The sequence below is a fragment of the Botryllus schlosseri genome, chromosome 8, assembly GCF_051294905.1.
Source record: "Botryllus schlosseri isolate E-star chromosome 8, Bs_hap1, whole genome shotgun sequence".
Taxonomy (NCBI): Eukaryota; Metazoa; Chordata; class Ascidiacea; order Stolidobranchia; family Styelidae; genus Botryllus; species Botryllus schlosseri.
In genome coordinates, this window is record NC_137243.1 from 27,755,406 (window position 1) to 27,774,264 (window position 18,859).

Consider the following 18,859-nt stretch of genomic DNA (forward strand, 5'->3'; position numbering starts at 1 on the left):
TTTCGCGTTTTCATATTTCCTAAATTTATGTTTGGACCGAATCGCTGCTTTAGCAGCTTTTAGTTGAGATTCTTTTTGGAAAATCAAAGCGAATGTTAATCAGGATTGAGCTATTAATTTATTACCTGACGTTGGAAAACTGTAGCCCATAGTTCAAACACTGATTGAAAATATGAAATTTAAAAATACCACACATGTAGGCATAAAAATTTGTATATTCTGTATGTAGCATATATTCCACCATTTTTGATGACTTGAATTATTTGCTTTTGTTCTTGGTTTTCAATGTGGCGTTATTTACTTCTATCCATGTGTCGAAGGCAGCACGAAGACTTCATAATTAGTCGGATTGTTATTGTCAGGCCAGGCGCTGTTGCGCTATAAACACTTGTGAATACGTCCCGCTTTGCATCAATTAGTGGTCACCCTCATATTCTTGTTTCAAAGGAAAATGCTATTTTGCCAGTATTATGGAAAGGATGAGTTGTCGGTACTTCGGCAGCGTATATTGTTTTATCAGAGCAGACTTGGACAATTAGATAATTCTTGTCGTCTGATTAGACTTATGACAGCAAAATGACGGTAATCTAATTTCGTTTTCACGAATTTAGCATCTCTATTGGTAATGTAATTTGGAAAAACTGTATGTGTAGCTATCATTTTAATTGTAGTATAATTTGATAAAATCTGTGTAGTTATAATTCTAATTCTCAACTAATTTGGAAAAATCTGTGCAGCTACCAGCTATCATTATAATTATCATTTAATTTGGAAAGAAACTGTGTAGCTATCATTATAATTCTATTTTAAGTCTTTATCTAATTTTATGAAACATTGCGGTAATCATTCTAATTTTAGTCTATTTGGAAAAAAAATGTGTAGCTGTGCTGTAGGCCTATTACTAATCCAGTCACATTTCGAAAAGCAGGAAATTTACTGGTCCAAGTCTGCATCAGGGATAGAAGTCAGATCAGGGAAACTTGCCATCAGCGAATAGCATTAGTCACACTTTCTTGCACAATGGTAATTATGTAAACAATGCCTCTGTGTTACCAAAAGTGCACTTACCCCACCCTGACTTTTAACGGTTTTGAAAATATTTTTGATCAGCTGCATGTTTTCCGCATTTTGATTAGCCTCTAAAGATCTTAACTGTACTGTAGGTAGCATAGGCGCTGAACTCTGATTTTCCCTAGGTATGCGAGATCGATGACGTCACAAAGGGATGACGTCATAGTGCGCCAGAATTGGCAAATTAGCCGACTCGCAAGCGTTCAATATCACCTGGCACTTGTATATGGTGACGAAATTACGATATGATTAGGCAGGCAGCGCAGCCAGCCGGCCGCTTGCTGAATTGATTGAATCCGTTTCAGATTTACCAAGGTAGCATCAGTTTATTATGGTTAAGAACATGCACCAATGCCGATAATACATCGATCGGATCGGCATCCTTGTGTAATATACTCGACACATCACGTTACCATAAGATTACCAACGCGTGCGACTGTGTAGTCAATTAGCGAGCTCGCAATCTCCGCAACATATTCGCCAACACACGCGCCGACAATCGGGAGATTTCGATCACTCCGCCTCGAGAACAAATGAATACGCATCTTCGGCGACGGCTAATAAGGTTGCGGGAAATATTTTCCCAAATAGAAAGTCTGTTCTGGACTCTATTCATTAGGGACTTTGATTTCATAGGAGTTAGAAGTTTCAATATCATGAGCCTGCAAGACATTTTCCGATCGTTCTGTTTCAGTATTAGCGTTAGTCAAAATCAATCACGCCGCTGTCTGTTGACGGTCAGTATGTATTTCAATCAATTCCGTCCATGTTCATTGTTCAATGTCTGAGCCAGTCTGACATCACAATCACAGAAGAAGCGATAGTTCCGGCCGGCGCATAAGATATCATGTTCCTTCACAGCAGGAGATGACAATCGCAACATTTCGCGCATATAGAAATTAACATCTTTAGTATCGAGTTCTCGGTCATGTTGCCTCGCGTTGCGTCTTCTGACCACTCGCGTTTGATCAAATATTCAGGCGCATAGCCGAGTTGTTATGGAGTGTGTTCTATAATGGAATCCGCATCGATTTCAGGTGGTTCAAACCTTTCTCAACTTTTATAACTCAAGCCTTGACTCGCATCTTCTGATGGTTATTGGTTATCTTCAAGTATTAGCGGAAATCAAGTACGCATATAAGTCACACATTTTTGCGGACATTCGATGTCAGTAAGTTTCGTGATATCAATCTTTAATCACAACCGATAGATAGGAGCCAAAGCATGATAGTTGGGCTGGCAATGATATATTTCGAACCACGCAGACGCAATTGTGTAGGCCAACGATGTTATCGTGCGCAGGCCAGTGATGGTATAGTGCGCACCGGGCCTATTGCCGATGCGATTCATCAAGCCAGCGCAACTAGACCTGACGGAGACGGGATAAATCAGGCCTGCGACGATTGCGCGCGGTAATCAATGACCTAATTTCGCAATCATCTCAGCGTCGAGATCGCGTTGCGTTACATTGTGCACAAACGATTCTCGCAAATTGGAAACGCGCTTCCGGCTAATTGGCCGTGGCCCCGCGCAACACTGATAAAATACGTACAACTGAATTGTAACTGAAGGACGGAGTTTCGTTAAGCGCCTGAACGTATTGCTGTCGGTTTACTTACGTGTTCAGCAGCACTACGAAACGCTTATTTCTTAATCGATCAATTCACCACCCAGTCAGTAACAGACCAAACCGAATTCTGGGTATGCCGCATACCCCAAAAAATTCCTAGGTATGCGCGGCATACCTAGCATACCTGAGTTCAGCGCCTATGGTAGGTAGTGAATAAATTGCTGTGAATTGTATGATTAGATGGTAGAGACGTGCCAGTGTCACCAACGGGATCTAACATATCTTTGAAATCTGTGACCTTGGACACACATTATTTCGTTATCAATTATGCATTGAAACGTACTAGATTTAACCTGACATCCAAAACTAACTTGAGATATTTGCGGTCTTGATGTACAACCAGAGAATAACTTATTATGTTATATCAAGGCCACGTTAAATGGCACCATGTGTTATTACCATAAGCCTTTTTATGAGCTAATGTGGAAGCTTCTCATTCTAATGTGTCGTGCGCCAATGAACGTTGCAACTTCAAACCTGTACTGAGCAATGGTGTTATGCGATGCAATACCCAAGAGAAACAAAATTGATAATTACATTGGTGTGCGATTATGGGGGAAGTCTCGAAAATAGATGAAAGCCTCAAAATGGTGGCTGATTCTAAATTAGCCTACCATCTCTGTCATCTGAATTTCATATGAAACATAGGAGAGTAGGCATACTCAGACAACTGGCTAATTCTAGTTGCACCATTACACTTATTAAAGCGAAATGCCAGTCATCCAATTCAAATCGAATTCATGAAATCTTTCTTTGTTTAATTATAATCTAATTTCTGAAAGTTTTCTAAATCTTTCAATGCTCTTATATTAATTATAGCCTAATTTCTGGTTTTCCTGCAAATTCTACTGGAGAACTGTATCATGCTAAACCAGCCAAGCTTGCTGTACAGACACTGTCATAATCATGCTTATTAGAATGAAATCTGATTTGATATGAATTGAACTCCATTCAATGTCCAGGTTTTCACGAATTCAGTAATTCTGATTTAATCTAATTTGGAAAAAACTGTGAAGCTATAATTCTAATTCTTGTCTTATTCGAAAAAAAAACTGCAGTTATAATTTTAATTCTAGTATAATTTGAAAAAAACTGCATCTATAATTATAATTATGATCTAATTTGAAAAAAAAATTGAGTAGCCCCTATAATGCTCATTCTAGTGCAGTGGTTCCCAACCTTTTTCGACCCATCGCCCCCTTTTCAAGCTCAACACCGATCATCGCCACCCAAATTTTGTGTACCGAAAAATGGGCATACAAACTGTAATCTCCGGCGGGATGACTAAAAAAAAAATATATATAAAAAGGTCTGCCGTTTTGACGCGTCATCGCCCCCTGTCGCCCCCTTCGTCATTTTCGCCCCCCTAGGCCACTAAATCGCCCACGTTTGGAACCACTGTTCTGGTGTAACTCAGAAAAGGCTGTATGACCATAATTCAAGTTCTAATCAAATTTGGAAAAGTTTAAAATTTTGACTTTCAATTCTAAATTTGGTTGTAAAATCGAGGTAGAAAATTGATGTAATAGAAATGCAAATGGCAGCATCCTGCAGGGCTGGTTATTCTGCAAAATTCATTTGCAAGAAGTGTCTTTATGCACTTCCTGCGTAACGGAAGTGGCAATTCGATCCTTGCGTTGTTTTGATTGAATTCAGTTGCGGTTCACATGCTAATCATTACTTGGTAGGAGTTTAAAGTCGGTGTCATGGATTGCATGGTGAATTGCGTAAAAATATTTAATTGTGTTTTGTACTTTGGTGTTGTTCATAATAACTTTAAAAAGAACATTCCACTGACTAACTGATAAAATAGTTAGGTTGCCTGAAAAAATACTGCATATCGAATTTGGCTTCCTTTCAACGTGTAGGAACCAAAGCTGTAAAAGCAAGACTAAAAAAACATAGATTGAAAAAAGTATTGTTTTTTTTTTTCGATTTTTGATGGCTACCCATGAAATAGTCACGTTGTCTACAAAAACGATGCACAGCAAATTTGGCACGATTCCAACCCATTGAACTGAAGGTAATGGATAAGAAAAGTTGGGATTAAAAAAAAATGAGTAGGCCTATTTACGGTGTCAAACATTATCATAATTTATCATTTCATCAAAACTTCATTTCTTTGGCTTGGAATTGAGCCAAATTTGTCACATATCATTATTTTTGAATAACAGAACAATTTCTTGGGGCAGGCCGTGAAATTAGAATATTTTTAGTTAAAAAAAAAATAAATCCACTCAACTCAACTGATTGGAATTGAGCCAAATGCCATGTGCAAAATTTTTTTAGGCAACCTAACAATTTTATCCAATAGCCAGTACAATTTGGAAAAAAATTATTTTTCAACCCTATTGCGCATATTGCTATGCAAACTACTACTTTCTAGTTTCGAGGGTAACATTTTCAGTTATAAATTGCTCCTGGCCTGGGTGACTCGGTTTTGATGACTCAGATCAATCATGTCTATACCTTGAATAATTTTGTATCGTGTTTCACCGAATTGCATTTTTGTTGTTATGATGTTGATTTGCACAGTGGACAAATCACGATTCTCTCTCTCTTCATCTGGTATCGTTATCAGCTATCAATCTGGATGCATGAAATATCAGATGAAGCAGTTAATTTATGGGGTTGAGTGGTTGACAGTAGAATTGAAAAAAACGGTCATTTTTTTATAAATTCAAAATTCTTTCAAACTCCCGCTCGTTCACGTATATCAGTTGGAATCGAGCCAAATTTGGTGTGCAGCGTTTTTATAGACAACTTAACAATTTAATCGGTGAATCCCCGGAATCCGAATAAAAAAAGTTATATTTGAACAACCCTAACGTTCATATTAACGCACTGTTTGAAAGCTGTACTCCAATTTTTTTTTATTTCTATGTAGTTTTAGTGTTACAATCGGACCTCGCAGCTGTTTCTGGGCCCTCGATTCACGGATGATATCGTACGATGCTTACTCTACTCTGCTTACACTTTACCTGTTCAATATTTAAACTGGGAGAACTGTTTGACAAGCGGATTTTATTTTCAATTGCAAATATGAGCCGTCTTTACGCCGGAGTTTGTGGGAAATATTTGGTGATGCACTGGGTTATGGACGTGGAGTTGTGTGGATTCTCATTGTAGAATTCACGACTTGTCCAATACCTGGTGAGAGCAAACTTTTTACGGATGCAACCTTGTCGGGTGAATTGTTTGTGATCAATTTATTGGGCATATAATGGGCTTGTAGCAGACTTGGAAAGCTGAAAAATTTTTGGCTCTTCCTAGTTAGATTAGAATTACCGTAGAACGGCGTCAAACTCAACTTGCGTCGCCGGCCGGATTCAAACCTTCCGATCGCTCGCGGGCCGCACCTTACCTCAAAACTCATGCCATTGTTTTTAATTTGTATACCGGTACTTTATTATCAAGCCTATACACGCGATAGTAGGCCTTTATCACATCATACGGATTATAGGGGTTCTATTCTAGCTACACTTTAATTCGCAAACTATGGAATTATGGCGATAATACGATGACTGCGGGGTTGACTACAGTTATCAACGGCTAAAACAGAGGCTCTTAAGATGATATATGAGTTGTCATATTTCTATGCACACTTTGATTTAGTCGTATCCTGGCGTCAGCCATGTGTGTTCGTTTTGAGGAATACAAGAGCTGACCACATATATTTGAATTATATTTACCTGTTACTATGACATTCTCCATGTAACCTGCATATCAAGGTTTCGCATCGACGTTTTCGCTTCTGTGAACCACTAGTTTTGGGTCCCTTACCCCATAAAACTTGGAACTCTGCATGCACTTTTTGCCTTCTCGAAATTGGGTGTCAACGTGAATGACTTGTTCCTAGTGGTGACTAAAGTGAAATCACAACACCGTTGTCGTATGGTTATGGCGTATGAACATGAACATACTCTACATTTGCTGTCATGAGGGGTTATTTAACGGAAGTATTTCTTACTAAAAATAGTAACATTTGCTGTTAGAAATATGCTGGATAATACACTCGAGCCGGATGATTAGAATTGTAGGGTTACCATATTTTGGAACCGGGAAAGCAGGCCGCTTTTTATCAGAACATGAAAGTTAGTTTCCCGAAATTGAAAACGGCTGGTTTTGAAATATTTACTGGAAATCTTGTTGTGTTGACTATAAAAAAAATTAAAACGGCCATCACTCTGACTCGACTCTCGAATTACCCACATTTTAAGATACTTCTGTGGTGCTGACTAAAAAAAAGTCATAGGGTGTTCACTCGACTACTGAATGACCCGGAGAAGCAGAAATTAGATCAGAATTTAAATTAGAGCATAGAAACATTTCCACAAATGATCACTGGCATTTTCCTATAATCAGTAGGCTACTGACCAGAATATGAGAGTTATATAGTCGGCCTAGATTGGATGATTGTTGTAATCTTACGGCAAATGTAAATTTTTGCATTCTAATTTTACTTTTATACAAAAAAATAGGTGACATGTGTGGGACATAGCATTGTAGCCTATGTGCCATTTTTCTTTTATTGTTTGACACCTACTCAACCCTTTTGCTAGTTGCTGGTTCTTACGATTTGGATTGAAGCGGCTGCTCTTAAATCAGTGGTTCTCAAACTTTTTTAGACACGCCCCCTTTTATGATAGTGAAAAATCTCGCGCCCCCTCATCGTCATGTCACAAAATGCAACCAGAATGCTAGCCGTAGCCATCCCACCGAATAGTTTGATGGCTGGAATGTTCGGACTGTTGATGAGAGAACTCTAAAATATGAAATTTAGACTATACACAAAGCAATAACTATGAATTGGAGGTAAATCGCGCTAACGTTAAGTTGACCACAACTTCGCACCCCCTTCAGATGCTTCCACACCCCCCAGTTTGAGAACCAGTGTCTTAGACGCAATTGGCTGTAGCTGCAGTGCGTTTCGTTGAAAATATGTGAGATCGGAGAGTCTTCATGGTTTTAACTGTACGAATCATTTTTTCCAGTATTTTAATTGCAACAACGCATTCTAAGTTAGATCTTGCTATGTCGGTGTTCTACATTGAAATGGTTGATTACTAAACGGTGCCTGATAGTAAGTATCCTTATCCAGACTTGGACGGCTAGATAATTGTAATGTCATTTGTGAAATGTTTCTTCGCACTTTTTTGAAGTTTAATCTAATTTCTGCTTCTGCAAATGCCACATGAGAATTGTATCGTGCAAAACCAGCCGAATTTGCTGTACAGACTTTTGCCATTCTCATGCTCATGATAATTAACTTTGTTTTGATGTGGACTGAGCTTGATTCTTGCAGTATTTCATCATAGCTCGGAATTAATTTTCGTAGTTTATGCGAATTCAGGCATTCTAATTCTAGTCTAATTAGGAAAAAATTGTGATTTTCATGTTGTACAACTCTGGGGCCCTCTTCCTTTCGTGAACTGAGAATGAAATACTTTGAATTCTTCAAAACGGGATCCTGCAAAATTTTGATAACAAGGATGAATGAAATTTTTCCGACATAAAATCATATCTTCGATGTCATGACGAATCGCATAATATGCTAGCACAACAGTAGATTGTTACGAAAGTGAGTTGTGTAAGTCGAATTTTAAATCTACGTTTCGTGCCACTGTATTGAAGGCAGCAGTCGATGGTCAGTTGCGTTTGATTTGTAAGGAACTCGTTGCTTTGCTGATACTTTGCACTGCCGTGATCGATACTCGGTTTCTAGTTAGGCTCGTTGCGTTTACTACACACATGGAATTAATTATTGTGCGGCATGCATCTCTGCCAGGATTTCAGCTGCTCTGTTGCGAGATATGGTTGTGTACTGCTGCATTTCCTGTGCATTCAAATTTCGTAACATCGAATTGAATCTTTGCTTTGAGATTCACGGTTCACACTATTTGGTCTTTTGTTGTAGCTAGCAAGGGAAAGTATTTTGGGAGCTTTGCTTGTACGTAGGATTTTTTTGATACAAAATAAGAAGGTGCAAAGTTGATATGCTTGTAGAAATGAAATTTGCACATTGTTGATTACAAAATATTCCAAGAGCTTCTTGGAGGTACAGAACTTCAATATACAGTTGAATGGTATATTTATATTGAAATGATCCAGAATATTTTCGGCTGACACTTATTAGGGGTAATCGTCAGCAGCTAGTGGAGAATTGGAAAAAAACATCTTGTATCAACAATCATATCACCAAGTATGAAGTCACCAGCATGAAATTTCGTATCATCGGGGCAAAGAGAGCGCTAAAACTCAATGCAATATTTTTAGATGGTACGCCATCTCCTTCTGTAGGCACAGACTTGATTAGTGTATTTTGATAATAGTTGACTCCAAGGCACCGCATTTTGCATTCGTTTCATTCGAATTGCTATTGGCTTTTGAAATATTTGATTATTTTAGCATGATTTCAAACAACCTGGCCAAAGCTAGGTCGCATTTGAGAATAAGTCACTAATAAATTACAGTTACTCAAAATGCTGCTGAGCTGTCATATTTTTCGATAATCTTTGAATCTCCACCAGAAGTTTATAAAGTTGTATTATCATCATCAATAAATTTTTAATGGCTTATTCCTGCTTTATTTTAGAATGGTGTCTCTCTGTAATGTTGAAGGCTGTTTTGCTTTTGATTGCTGGTTGAAAGCCAGTAAGCCACAAGTAAAATCAGGTGTTTTGTAGTGTCTTTCTCCTAGATATTGTCATATGTCACCAGAACTGCAGTTTTAAATAGCCCTTGAGGCTCTTTTTGAAACCTAGAATACTAGAACACTTCTTGCTACTGTGCTTAAATCTCTTGATTTAATCACTGTATCTCCGAAATGTGAAACTTGTGCAGATATGCTGCACCCCGAGTGAGTCATGCAGTAATCAATCACCATTGCTAGTGTGTGATAACCAGTTTAGATATGGCTGATATTTGTAAATCTCTGTAAGTTTGTGATGAATGATAAAGTATAACTGTTTCCATTTAAGCATACGTGGTCATTGATTGTATTCCAGTTGGTGTTGTTTTCCTGTTTGTTCAGGTTTTTCTGAAATATGACTCATCCAGTTGTGTGTCATGGCTGGATTAGCATTTTCGCTTGCCATCATATTCTGCTTGATACAGATTGCTTCTCTGTATGTATGAGGTTTTTAAAGCATATTTCGTTTCGAATGTTGTTCTTTTGCCAAGATATTGTTCGAGACTTTAAACTTCGACTGCGGAAGTTACGGCTTTTGTATTCTGCTGCTATTGTGGACAATGTTATTGTGACCCAAGGCTATTATCTGCCTTGTTGACTTTTCTCCTTAAATGGTTCTAGTTAAGTTGCTCAACCGTGAAATTTGCGAGGTTTGGAAGTAATGTGCATTATTTGTAAGGTAATACTGATGAATTATTGATGATCTTTATGTAAATGGACTCTGCAAATGGTGTGGATTACATATTAAATATTTCGTGCTGTCGTAATATGCTAATTTGTTGTTATTTAGTTTGAAAATTTGCTTTACCAAATTGCAAGTTTTGGGGCTGAATTGTATTTATTATAGAATTGCTGCAGATTGAAGGCTGGAATTGCATGTTATAGTGTTACCATATTTTGAGTTCAGAAAAGAGAACACTTTTTACAAATCTCAGAACTTATTGAATTGTTGTGTTGACTAAAAAAGGTCATTTTTCCGAAAACGCCTTCCGGAAAACCCGCTCTAACGTCAGTTTTTGTCATTCTGCCGTCGCAATCCATTTTTGGCTCCATTAATGGCCTTTGTTAGTTGTACCTGTACAATGGCCTGGCTGTAAAAGCTATAACGGAGGATGAATTGCCAAAATTGAGGACATGTGGGCGTCCTCGGAGAATATTTTCGATTTCTTGGAAAAAGGAGGACAAATCCTCCTAAAGGAGGACTTTTGGTAACCCTAAGGTTATACACTGTCCAATTTGGTGCACGATACAAAACTTTGCGTTTGCTAAAACTTGAGGTTGTCTTCCTCGTTGCAATTCTTCATTTTTAGCTTACATATTGCAGCCAAATGGATGTTGATAGGGATTGCCAGAGATACTACTTGTTTTCAAGAGATCTTTTAGGATATCATCTGTATTTGAATTCTCTGCTAAAGCCTTCAGGCACTTTGCAGTACTTTCCAGTGCATGTAATGTTCGCTGCCTGTGTATAACTTAGGCCTACACACTAGCCAAGTCAAAAAATTTCACAGCCGCAATGCAGTCTAAATCTCCTGTGCGTCACATAAATCTTTCATGTAGTAAATTCCTGGCAAGTTCAGAATGTGTGCAAGGTCTGTTTCCGTAAGTTATGTTGACATCGCTTCGGCGAAGAGCCCATGTATTTGCTCATACTTGTACGGGCGTATTTACGCTAATTCTTGTGTTTCGGCTTCTGCAGAGTTATCCACCGCCGTAATTTGAGCGTCAATTAAAATGTTGAGTATTTGATGTTAACTGCAGAAAAAGCAAGGCCTTCATTTATTGATATTGTACCTTGTGTAAGTCTCTGGTTTATTGTATTAATATTTTTATCCTTTCAAAACATCTAAAGATTGCAACTTTGAGTTGTCTTTCAATCAGACACAGGTAGATTTTAATTATGTAATCCTGCCTAATAAAGAACTGTTGCTGGTTCATACACGCCTGGTATAAAACTTTAAACCCCGCTTTTCTACTAGGATGTAGGTTTGTTTACAAACATTCTTAGCAAACTCCAGTTCAGTTGGTTGTTGAAATGGCTCTCCTGTTATGGAAATATTTCAATTGCTTTTCCTCATCTCTCTAAGTGGTAATTGATGGTGCTTCCTTCTGGACATATAATCACTTTGAATGGGGTTGATTAGTCAGTATTGTTTATTCCTCGATTACTGTGGAAGGGAGTAAGCCTAATCGCCTGTATTTAAAGATTATGCTGTTGTATGCTAGATTGCTGGATGTACTGGAAATATAGGTTGAATGTTAGGAACAGGGGATAGTAAACACAGTATCATAAGAACAACATTTTTCTGTTATGATGATATGAATGTGTATGGCAGGAAATGTATTATAAGTAGGCTACACTCTCTTCCTAATTTGTGGACATATTATTCCAAACATTGATCATAATTCCATCATTGTATTAGTTTCAAAGTGAGTGTTACTGCATTGTTATTACAAGTAGTCTGCAGTCCTCATAATAAAGTGAAAATTCAATATGCCTGTTCAATGCGCATGCTGATATTGAAAAGTGGAGTTAAACTTGTTGGATTTCCAGTGGACTTCCAGGCCTGTACAATAGGGTGTTCAAAAATAACTTTTTTTTGAATTTTCCCCGGCTACTCGATAAAATTGTTAGGTCGCCTAAAAATAACGCCGCACACCAATTTTGGGTCAATTCCAACCTACAGAAGCATTGCTATAGAAGACAAAGGTTTTGGATTTGTTTGATAAAAATAAATATAACTATTTTTCAAATTTGACTGTCTACCCCATGAAATTGTTGAGTTGTCAGAAAAAAACAATGCACAACAAATTTGGCTCAATTCTAACCCGTAGAAGCGAAGTAAATTATGTTCAAAATTTAGGATTTCAAATCGTAGTATAAGTATACAGGCAACAGTGGGTCGATCTATATAATAAGCACTTTAAGAATTTGCGAGTGCCGTAAATAGGCCTACTATTTTTTTAAATTGAAATTTTGGGCTTCAATAACTACGCTTCTACTGGCTACTAGCTAAGCAAAACCCTGTTTGCTTAAAACAGTATTTTTCATCAAGACATCCGCCTGTTTCACTATTGCCGGCCACTTACGAAAAAATGAGATTATTATAGTGCAATTTCAGATTGATTTTTTGATTTTATGAAAATTTTTTATCGAATGTCAATCCACTTCTTATTATACGATCCGATTGCATTCATGTGCGCATTGTGTTTCAGGACTATGTATCTACTGAAGTCGTGACTAGTCCAACTGAATTTCGTCAATCATCTTCTGCTATCATACCTCGATACCATGGACCACCGCTCAACCAGACCAAGTTAGTACTGAATGAGTCATCCCCAGTAGTGATGATTTTAGTTTTGCGGTAATCTGGTGACGATGTAATTAGCTCCTTCTAACTTCAGGCTTAATCGATATGCCTTTTTAACTGAGGCACAATAGATTCACTATATTAAATTAGTGGGGATGTGTAATTGCTAATTGAAATGTGAAGTTGTTTGATAGAGGTTAGTTCCATTAGCATGATATGCCGCCCCCTATCAACTATTTGCCATGGACGATGCTAGGAATGCATGAAATAGCTATTATTTCTGAAATCAGCCGTTGTAGATACTCTTGCAGGTACAGACCTTCAATATACGACTGAATAATGTCTTGACAGTGAAATAAACCAAAAATATTTTTGACTGACACTTGTAGGGTAATCGTCAGCAGCTAGTAGAGAATTAGAAAGAACATTGTACACATTTCAACAGATTATTTCAATATGAATATATTATTATTGAATTGTAAATCAGCTGTTTATTATAAGCCAGTCGTTTCCAACCTTCAGAGGTTCAGGTACCTTTTCTAATGGATAAGCAGTGTGCGGCACCAGGCACTGCTTAGGTTTCAGTGTTTCAGAAAACGTGTGAAATAATGCAGAATCGGTTCAGTGGAGCGCTCGTCAGTAACCATATTTATTCAGATTCCCATGTAAAATCTGATCAAATCATTTCAACTTTTGGTAATCTTGTAGCAACAATAATAACAATCAATTTATTGACTGCCGGGTACTGAAATTATACGCTCCTTGTCACTAGGAGTTAATTTATCAACGAAAGGTAGCACATGAAGCTAAGGAAAATGGCATTTCTTTGAAGTCGTGATTGACCCACAGCACTATTACAAAGCGCAATGAAATGGTTATGGGAGAAAAAATACCAAATTGTCGTTGATGTGACATAGAAATGACATTATATGTTTGTGGCCGCGTAAAAGATACATATTAGAATTTTTTACAATATTCAAATTTCATACTTTTTTATGTGATAGTTAGTGATACTCGAATCGAAGCTAAATACTCGATTTTCGCAGCCCTGGTCACAAAGTGGAAAAGGTTGGGAAGCAGTGTCTTAAACGAGCGGCAGTTCCACACCTATTTCTAAAGGTAACGTTTTAAATTCATTTCAGCTCCGCCGTCAATATCAATTCCAGCCAAAGCAACGACGACCTGACCGCGGTCATGGGTCCCGAATTCAACGCCCAGCAGGCCCAAGACAACCAATGCAGCATGCAGTTGTTGAATCAACGAGCCAGCCGACAACTCACACAACCACAACAAGCCAACTCATCTCAACAAAACGGTGATATATTATGTTGTTAGTATGTTTAGTTAGCATTGTCAATGGAAGGACTGTTTGCTATATTGTTGTAGTTACATTAGTGGCCCTGTCCTCTCCTGCTCAGTTCAATCATCTTCAACTGTGGATCTAATAAAATTTAATCGCGGGAGTCTAATTTGTACAAGTTATAGGCCTGAATATTATTTATTCTACTTCAGGCAAACTTGAACAACTAGATAATTCTAGTTGTCTACAGAGACGAATTGGAATGAAATAATGGAAATTTAATCCTAATCTAATTTGTGAAATGTTTCTGTGTTGCCATTTCAATTTCAATCTACAATTTGATTACCGTGATAATGCTACAGGAAATCTGTGTCATGCGGAACGAGCCAAGCTTGCTGTACAGATATTTGCATCACCATGCGTTCAAGAATCCGCTCTGATTCGATATGTACTGAACTTGACTTTGTTGTATTCGTACTAATTGGAAGATGAATTCCAATTTCCAAGCTTTTTCGAATTCAGTAATTCTAATTCTAATCTGTGTGGCTATCATTCTAATTCCGATCAAATTGGAAATGGCTGACAATTTTCTAGTTGTCCAACTGTGTCTACTGGCGCCTGTCAAGGCAAGAAATTTGCTAAGCTAGAAAAAGTGCTGTGCCGTTTTTAGCAGAATTCACATCAAACTGGTGGTAGCAGCATTAATAGTCTTTCTTGTTTGACTGGTTTTTTACTTGTCTTGTAAAAATGTGGCGTCAAAAAAGATTCGTGAATTAGAATCTCAGCTACGGGCTACAAGTTTGTAGTTTGATGTATGCTTTCTATTCCATAAATTGATGTAGATTGAGTAAAAATTTGCATTCCATGAGTTCCGGTAGGAGCCATTCTGCAATTTCAGGCTGTTGCAGTAATTAATGTTTGTATTTGGTAAGAAATATGAAAACTTGTCATGTTTAAGGTTGGGCAAATTGGGGGATCTGAGGGATTCTTCTCCAAATGAAGTATTCAAGCATCGCCTTTTATGATGACGTTACTGTAATCATGACTTTTATGGTTCAAATATACATTTTTTGCGGCCACAAGAAAAATGATGGGAGGTACACCACTTGCACGTCATCCAAAATCATTTTGTATATGTGAACCATGACTACTTTGTAGTGACCATTGTGAGGGTCCATTACCACTCGACTGACAGAAATGTCCTTCCATCCATATTAGAAGCCTCACGGAATGTGCTCTTTGATGCTGAACCAATGCTAGCTCTGGTTTTGGGACTTCAAACGGTGAAACAGAGTTATTGAAACTATATTTGTCTTTGATGAAACTTTACTCTTGATGTATAGTAGTACATTAGCTTTACTCTAAAAAATCAACCCTCACAACCAGACTCCAATCATTACAATTGCTACAACACTCGAATTGTTTGGCACATCCCTGGCCATGATGCCAAACTTGCCCACTTGATAAACTAATTATTACTTGAAACTGGTCAATTTGTGCCGCAGATTGGAAGACATAAATTTTACTGTCACTGCTCTAGATTTTCAGTTTAGTAAATTCTTATTTCTAGTTCTAGTTGCGAGTGTTGATAAGTGAGTAGTTTTAGTTCCAGTTCTGGCTGCAAGTTTTGAAGGTCAGTCATTCAGGTTCTAGTTCCAGTTGCAAGTTTTGTATAGTCAGTACCTAGTTCTAGTTGTTGTTTTTGCGAGTAATTCTAGTTCTAGTTCTAGTTACAAGTTCTGAAAAGTCAGTAGTTCTAGTTCTAGTTGCACATTTTGAAAAGCGAGTGGTTCTAGTTCTTGATTTAGTTGCAGTTTTTGAAGTTAGCAGCTCTAGTTCTAGAGTAGTGAGTAGTTGTTGATTTTGAGAGTGAGTAGGCTATTTCTAGTTCTAGTTGCGCATTTTCAAAATCCATTAGGCCTACTTTGTACAAGTCTGATGTAAACTGGCAAAAATCTACGAAACTTTACACTACCATGTAGCTGCGGATATCATGATATGACCTGTTAGTCTACTGATGTGTTAATCCGTTGAAATGAATCTTATAATAGGAATTGCGTCGTTACTTAATGGACTTGTTTTGTTCTTTGAAACCATAGTCAGCGTGTTCAAAGAGTGAGAACTCTCTCGCTGGCAATTGTGCCTGCAATGCGATTCCGATATCCACGTGATTGCGTCGGCTTCCTGCGCCATCAATGAAATGGGCCCGTTAATGATGGTGTTTACGGCGGAATTTTTCAAATTTTGCAGCACTCAAATTAGCGAAATTTGGGAAATCCCACCTCCTATGTTATTGGACTCCAAGCATATGGCCGTTATTCTCGATATTCGATGCGGCGCTGTAGGTTTTTCCGCGTCGGCATTGTAGCTGGTAGGACATGATCTGATGATCGCAGATATTGATTTTACTGGGTTAAAAGTGTAGGAGATCTAAATCGTAGCCTACTTTTCAATGCTGGCTGACATTACTTTTGATGGAAGTGAGTTGTATGAAAAAAATCGATGTGGCGCTGAAAGAGTAGTGTTGCATTGAGTGACAGCACTGGTTTTGCCAGATGTTTCAACACCAAAGCCTTGTACAAATTGCAGACCTAGTTCGTTAATGGTCATTTAACTTCTGATTTTTCGAGTAGTTCTAGTTTTGGCCCTAGTTACGGATTTTGAAAACTGGGAAGCTCTAGTTTTAGTTGCGCATTTAAAACAAATGTAGTCGCCGAATAACTAGAATACATGTGTCATGGAGTGAATTATGGTACCGGTGTTCTGTTGTGTGATGTTCTTGCGGCCATTGCTAGAACAGAGTTATCACTACTAACAGTAGCCGTTGGGCTGGAGGTTAGGGGTCAAATACAACAAAAATCAAGCTCAGTTCATTTTCATAAGCATGAGAAATTGCAAATTCAAAGCAAGCTTGGCTGGTTTCGCGCTGGACAGTCTCCTGTAGCATTGTAAAGTAAATTTTAAAAGAATTAAAATAGGAGCGTAAAAATATTTCTCGAATTAGGGTAAAATTCGATGCATTTTACTCTTGATTAGTATAATTAGCAACTATAATTATCTAACAGTCCAAGTTTGCTCGCAGATATCGCCTAAGAAATGCACTATAAAATTAGATTTGTGACAAATCTTTTCAATGATCTATGCAGGTAGGATCTGATAAGGTCGGTGTATTATCGTTGATGGCGTCTGCATTTTATTGTCCGTATTTTTCGCTGCTTTACCATGTACACAATGTGCGTTGAGATGTCCTTGTAAGTCTGATAATAATTCATCTTGGTTAAATAAAGAATTCTTTGCACTGCGTGACTCATAACTAATGGTAAACCGACTGCTCGTTATCGCAGATTACCTACAGCATCAGAGCAGCATCGCGCTGCAAGAAATCGCAATGAGCGTCAATCTACGTTCGTCGCAGTGCGCCACCGCACAGGAAGCTATGAGGTAAACTATCGCCTATGTTTTCATTATGACACGAGTATTCCATTATTACTGTGTGCTCAATACTCGTTTTTAACGCCGGCCACAATGTCTCTTGTCCTCGGATATGAATCGAGTATTTATTGTAATGATTCGAGCTGAGTAGTGAAATGATACGCTCCTTACAACTTGATGCTGTTTTGGGGACGAGAATGATAGTTTCGATAGTATTTTCCGCCGTGGAAACCTTGAAACCTTGATTGGTGATATCGCAGCATTCGAAACATGTAGTATGGAGCTACTCACGTTAGTGGAAATGACACAAAGTGCAATGAAATAGGTATGGTCGAAAAAATACTATGTTATCTTTAATGTGCTGTAGAACTGGGATTATACCATTTGTGGTCTCGTAAATCGTACACGTTTAAACTTTTCCATCCTTCAAACTGTTATGACTAGGACCAGTTTTTGTTGCATTCGAATCCGTGGAAAGTTGCACTTGTTTTTCACGAAAGTTATACTAAAAAGTTGCATTTATGGACAATTTCCTTGAAATTACTAGGGTATTGAGACACCCGAATCGTTCCGTATCCAAGGCACCGTTGCAAAACTCAGTGTTGGCGACCTCAACAAAATCAATAGACTGAAAGAATTGACCCAGTGAAAATATAATTTTCACCGGTCTAGCCTGAATGTACGTCAAATCAGAACGGGCCCTAAATGTAAACAGCAGTGAACTAATCAAGCGATCCATTGACATATCGTGACAAATGTTTCCGGTAAAAGGGTAGTTGCATGAAACAAGGAAAAAAATTGCAAAAAGTTGCATTAAAAATCGAAAAAGTTGCAAAAAGTTGCATGAAAAAATGAAGAAAAGTTTCAATAGAAGATTCCTCCCAAAAAATTAAAACCTGAGTATTCAGGAAGGTGGCGGCAGCTGTAAAAACAGTTGCAAAAACTTGCCCTAGTTTGACGCTATATTGAGTTGCACTCGAATACTCAACTCATTTTGAAGTTTAGGTCCATAAAAAATGTTGGTATCACCGATGTCTCAAAAAACCATCATAAACAATGGTGTAGCTCATTATTTCGGCAAATAATAAAATATAGGTTTACAGTGCCGTGATCATAAATGGTGTGAAACGAGGCAATTCATTGTGGCAGTAAATAGGTCAAGACACGGCTGATTTATATTTTTTCTGCCCTTTAGCATTGCGTTCTTGTGTGGATTATTTGTTATTGCTGTAGTCACTATGGTTACATGAAACTGCGGGATAAAATTTATGTGTCGGCTCGCTAAAAGAGACCTCTCTGAAATTTCAGTATTTGTTCATCGCTGTGAGCCTTCGTTGCTTATCAGTAGAGCTCGGAAAAATGGAGTACTTGATGATAAGGCTGGAAATTTTCACCAGTTTGTTACTTCAAAATGGCATTGCTGG

At 37.9% G+C, this 18,859-nt stretch overlaps 1 protein-coding gene and 1 long non-coding RNA gene across 3 annotated transcripts in view; both read left to right on the forward strand.

The window, feature by feature from the left end:
* The window catches only part of LOC145445445 (uncharacterized), a 77,245-nt gene that overhangs the window by 12,593 nt on the left and 45,793 nt on the right, over positions 1 to 18,859 (forward strand). For both annotated transcript variants that reach the window (XM_080323634.1, XM_080323635.1), the window contains exons 7-9: positions 12,609 to 12,709; positions 13,846 to 14,018; positions 17,348 to 17,444. In XM_080323634.1, coding sequence (XP_080179760.1) covers positions 12,609 to 12,709; positions 13,846 to 14,018; positions 17,348 to 17,444 — 371 coding nt within the window. The remainder of the gene's footprint in view (positions 1 to 12,608; positions 12,710 to 13,845; positions 14,019 to 17,347; positions 17,445 to 18,859) is intronic.
* Positions 2 to 10,211, forward strand: LOC145445479 (uncharacterized). Its single transcript, XR_013917047.1, has 2 exons — positions 2 to 1,163; positions 2,848 to 10,211. It is a non-coding gene; the product is annotated as an uncharacterized LOC145445479 (long non-coding RNA).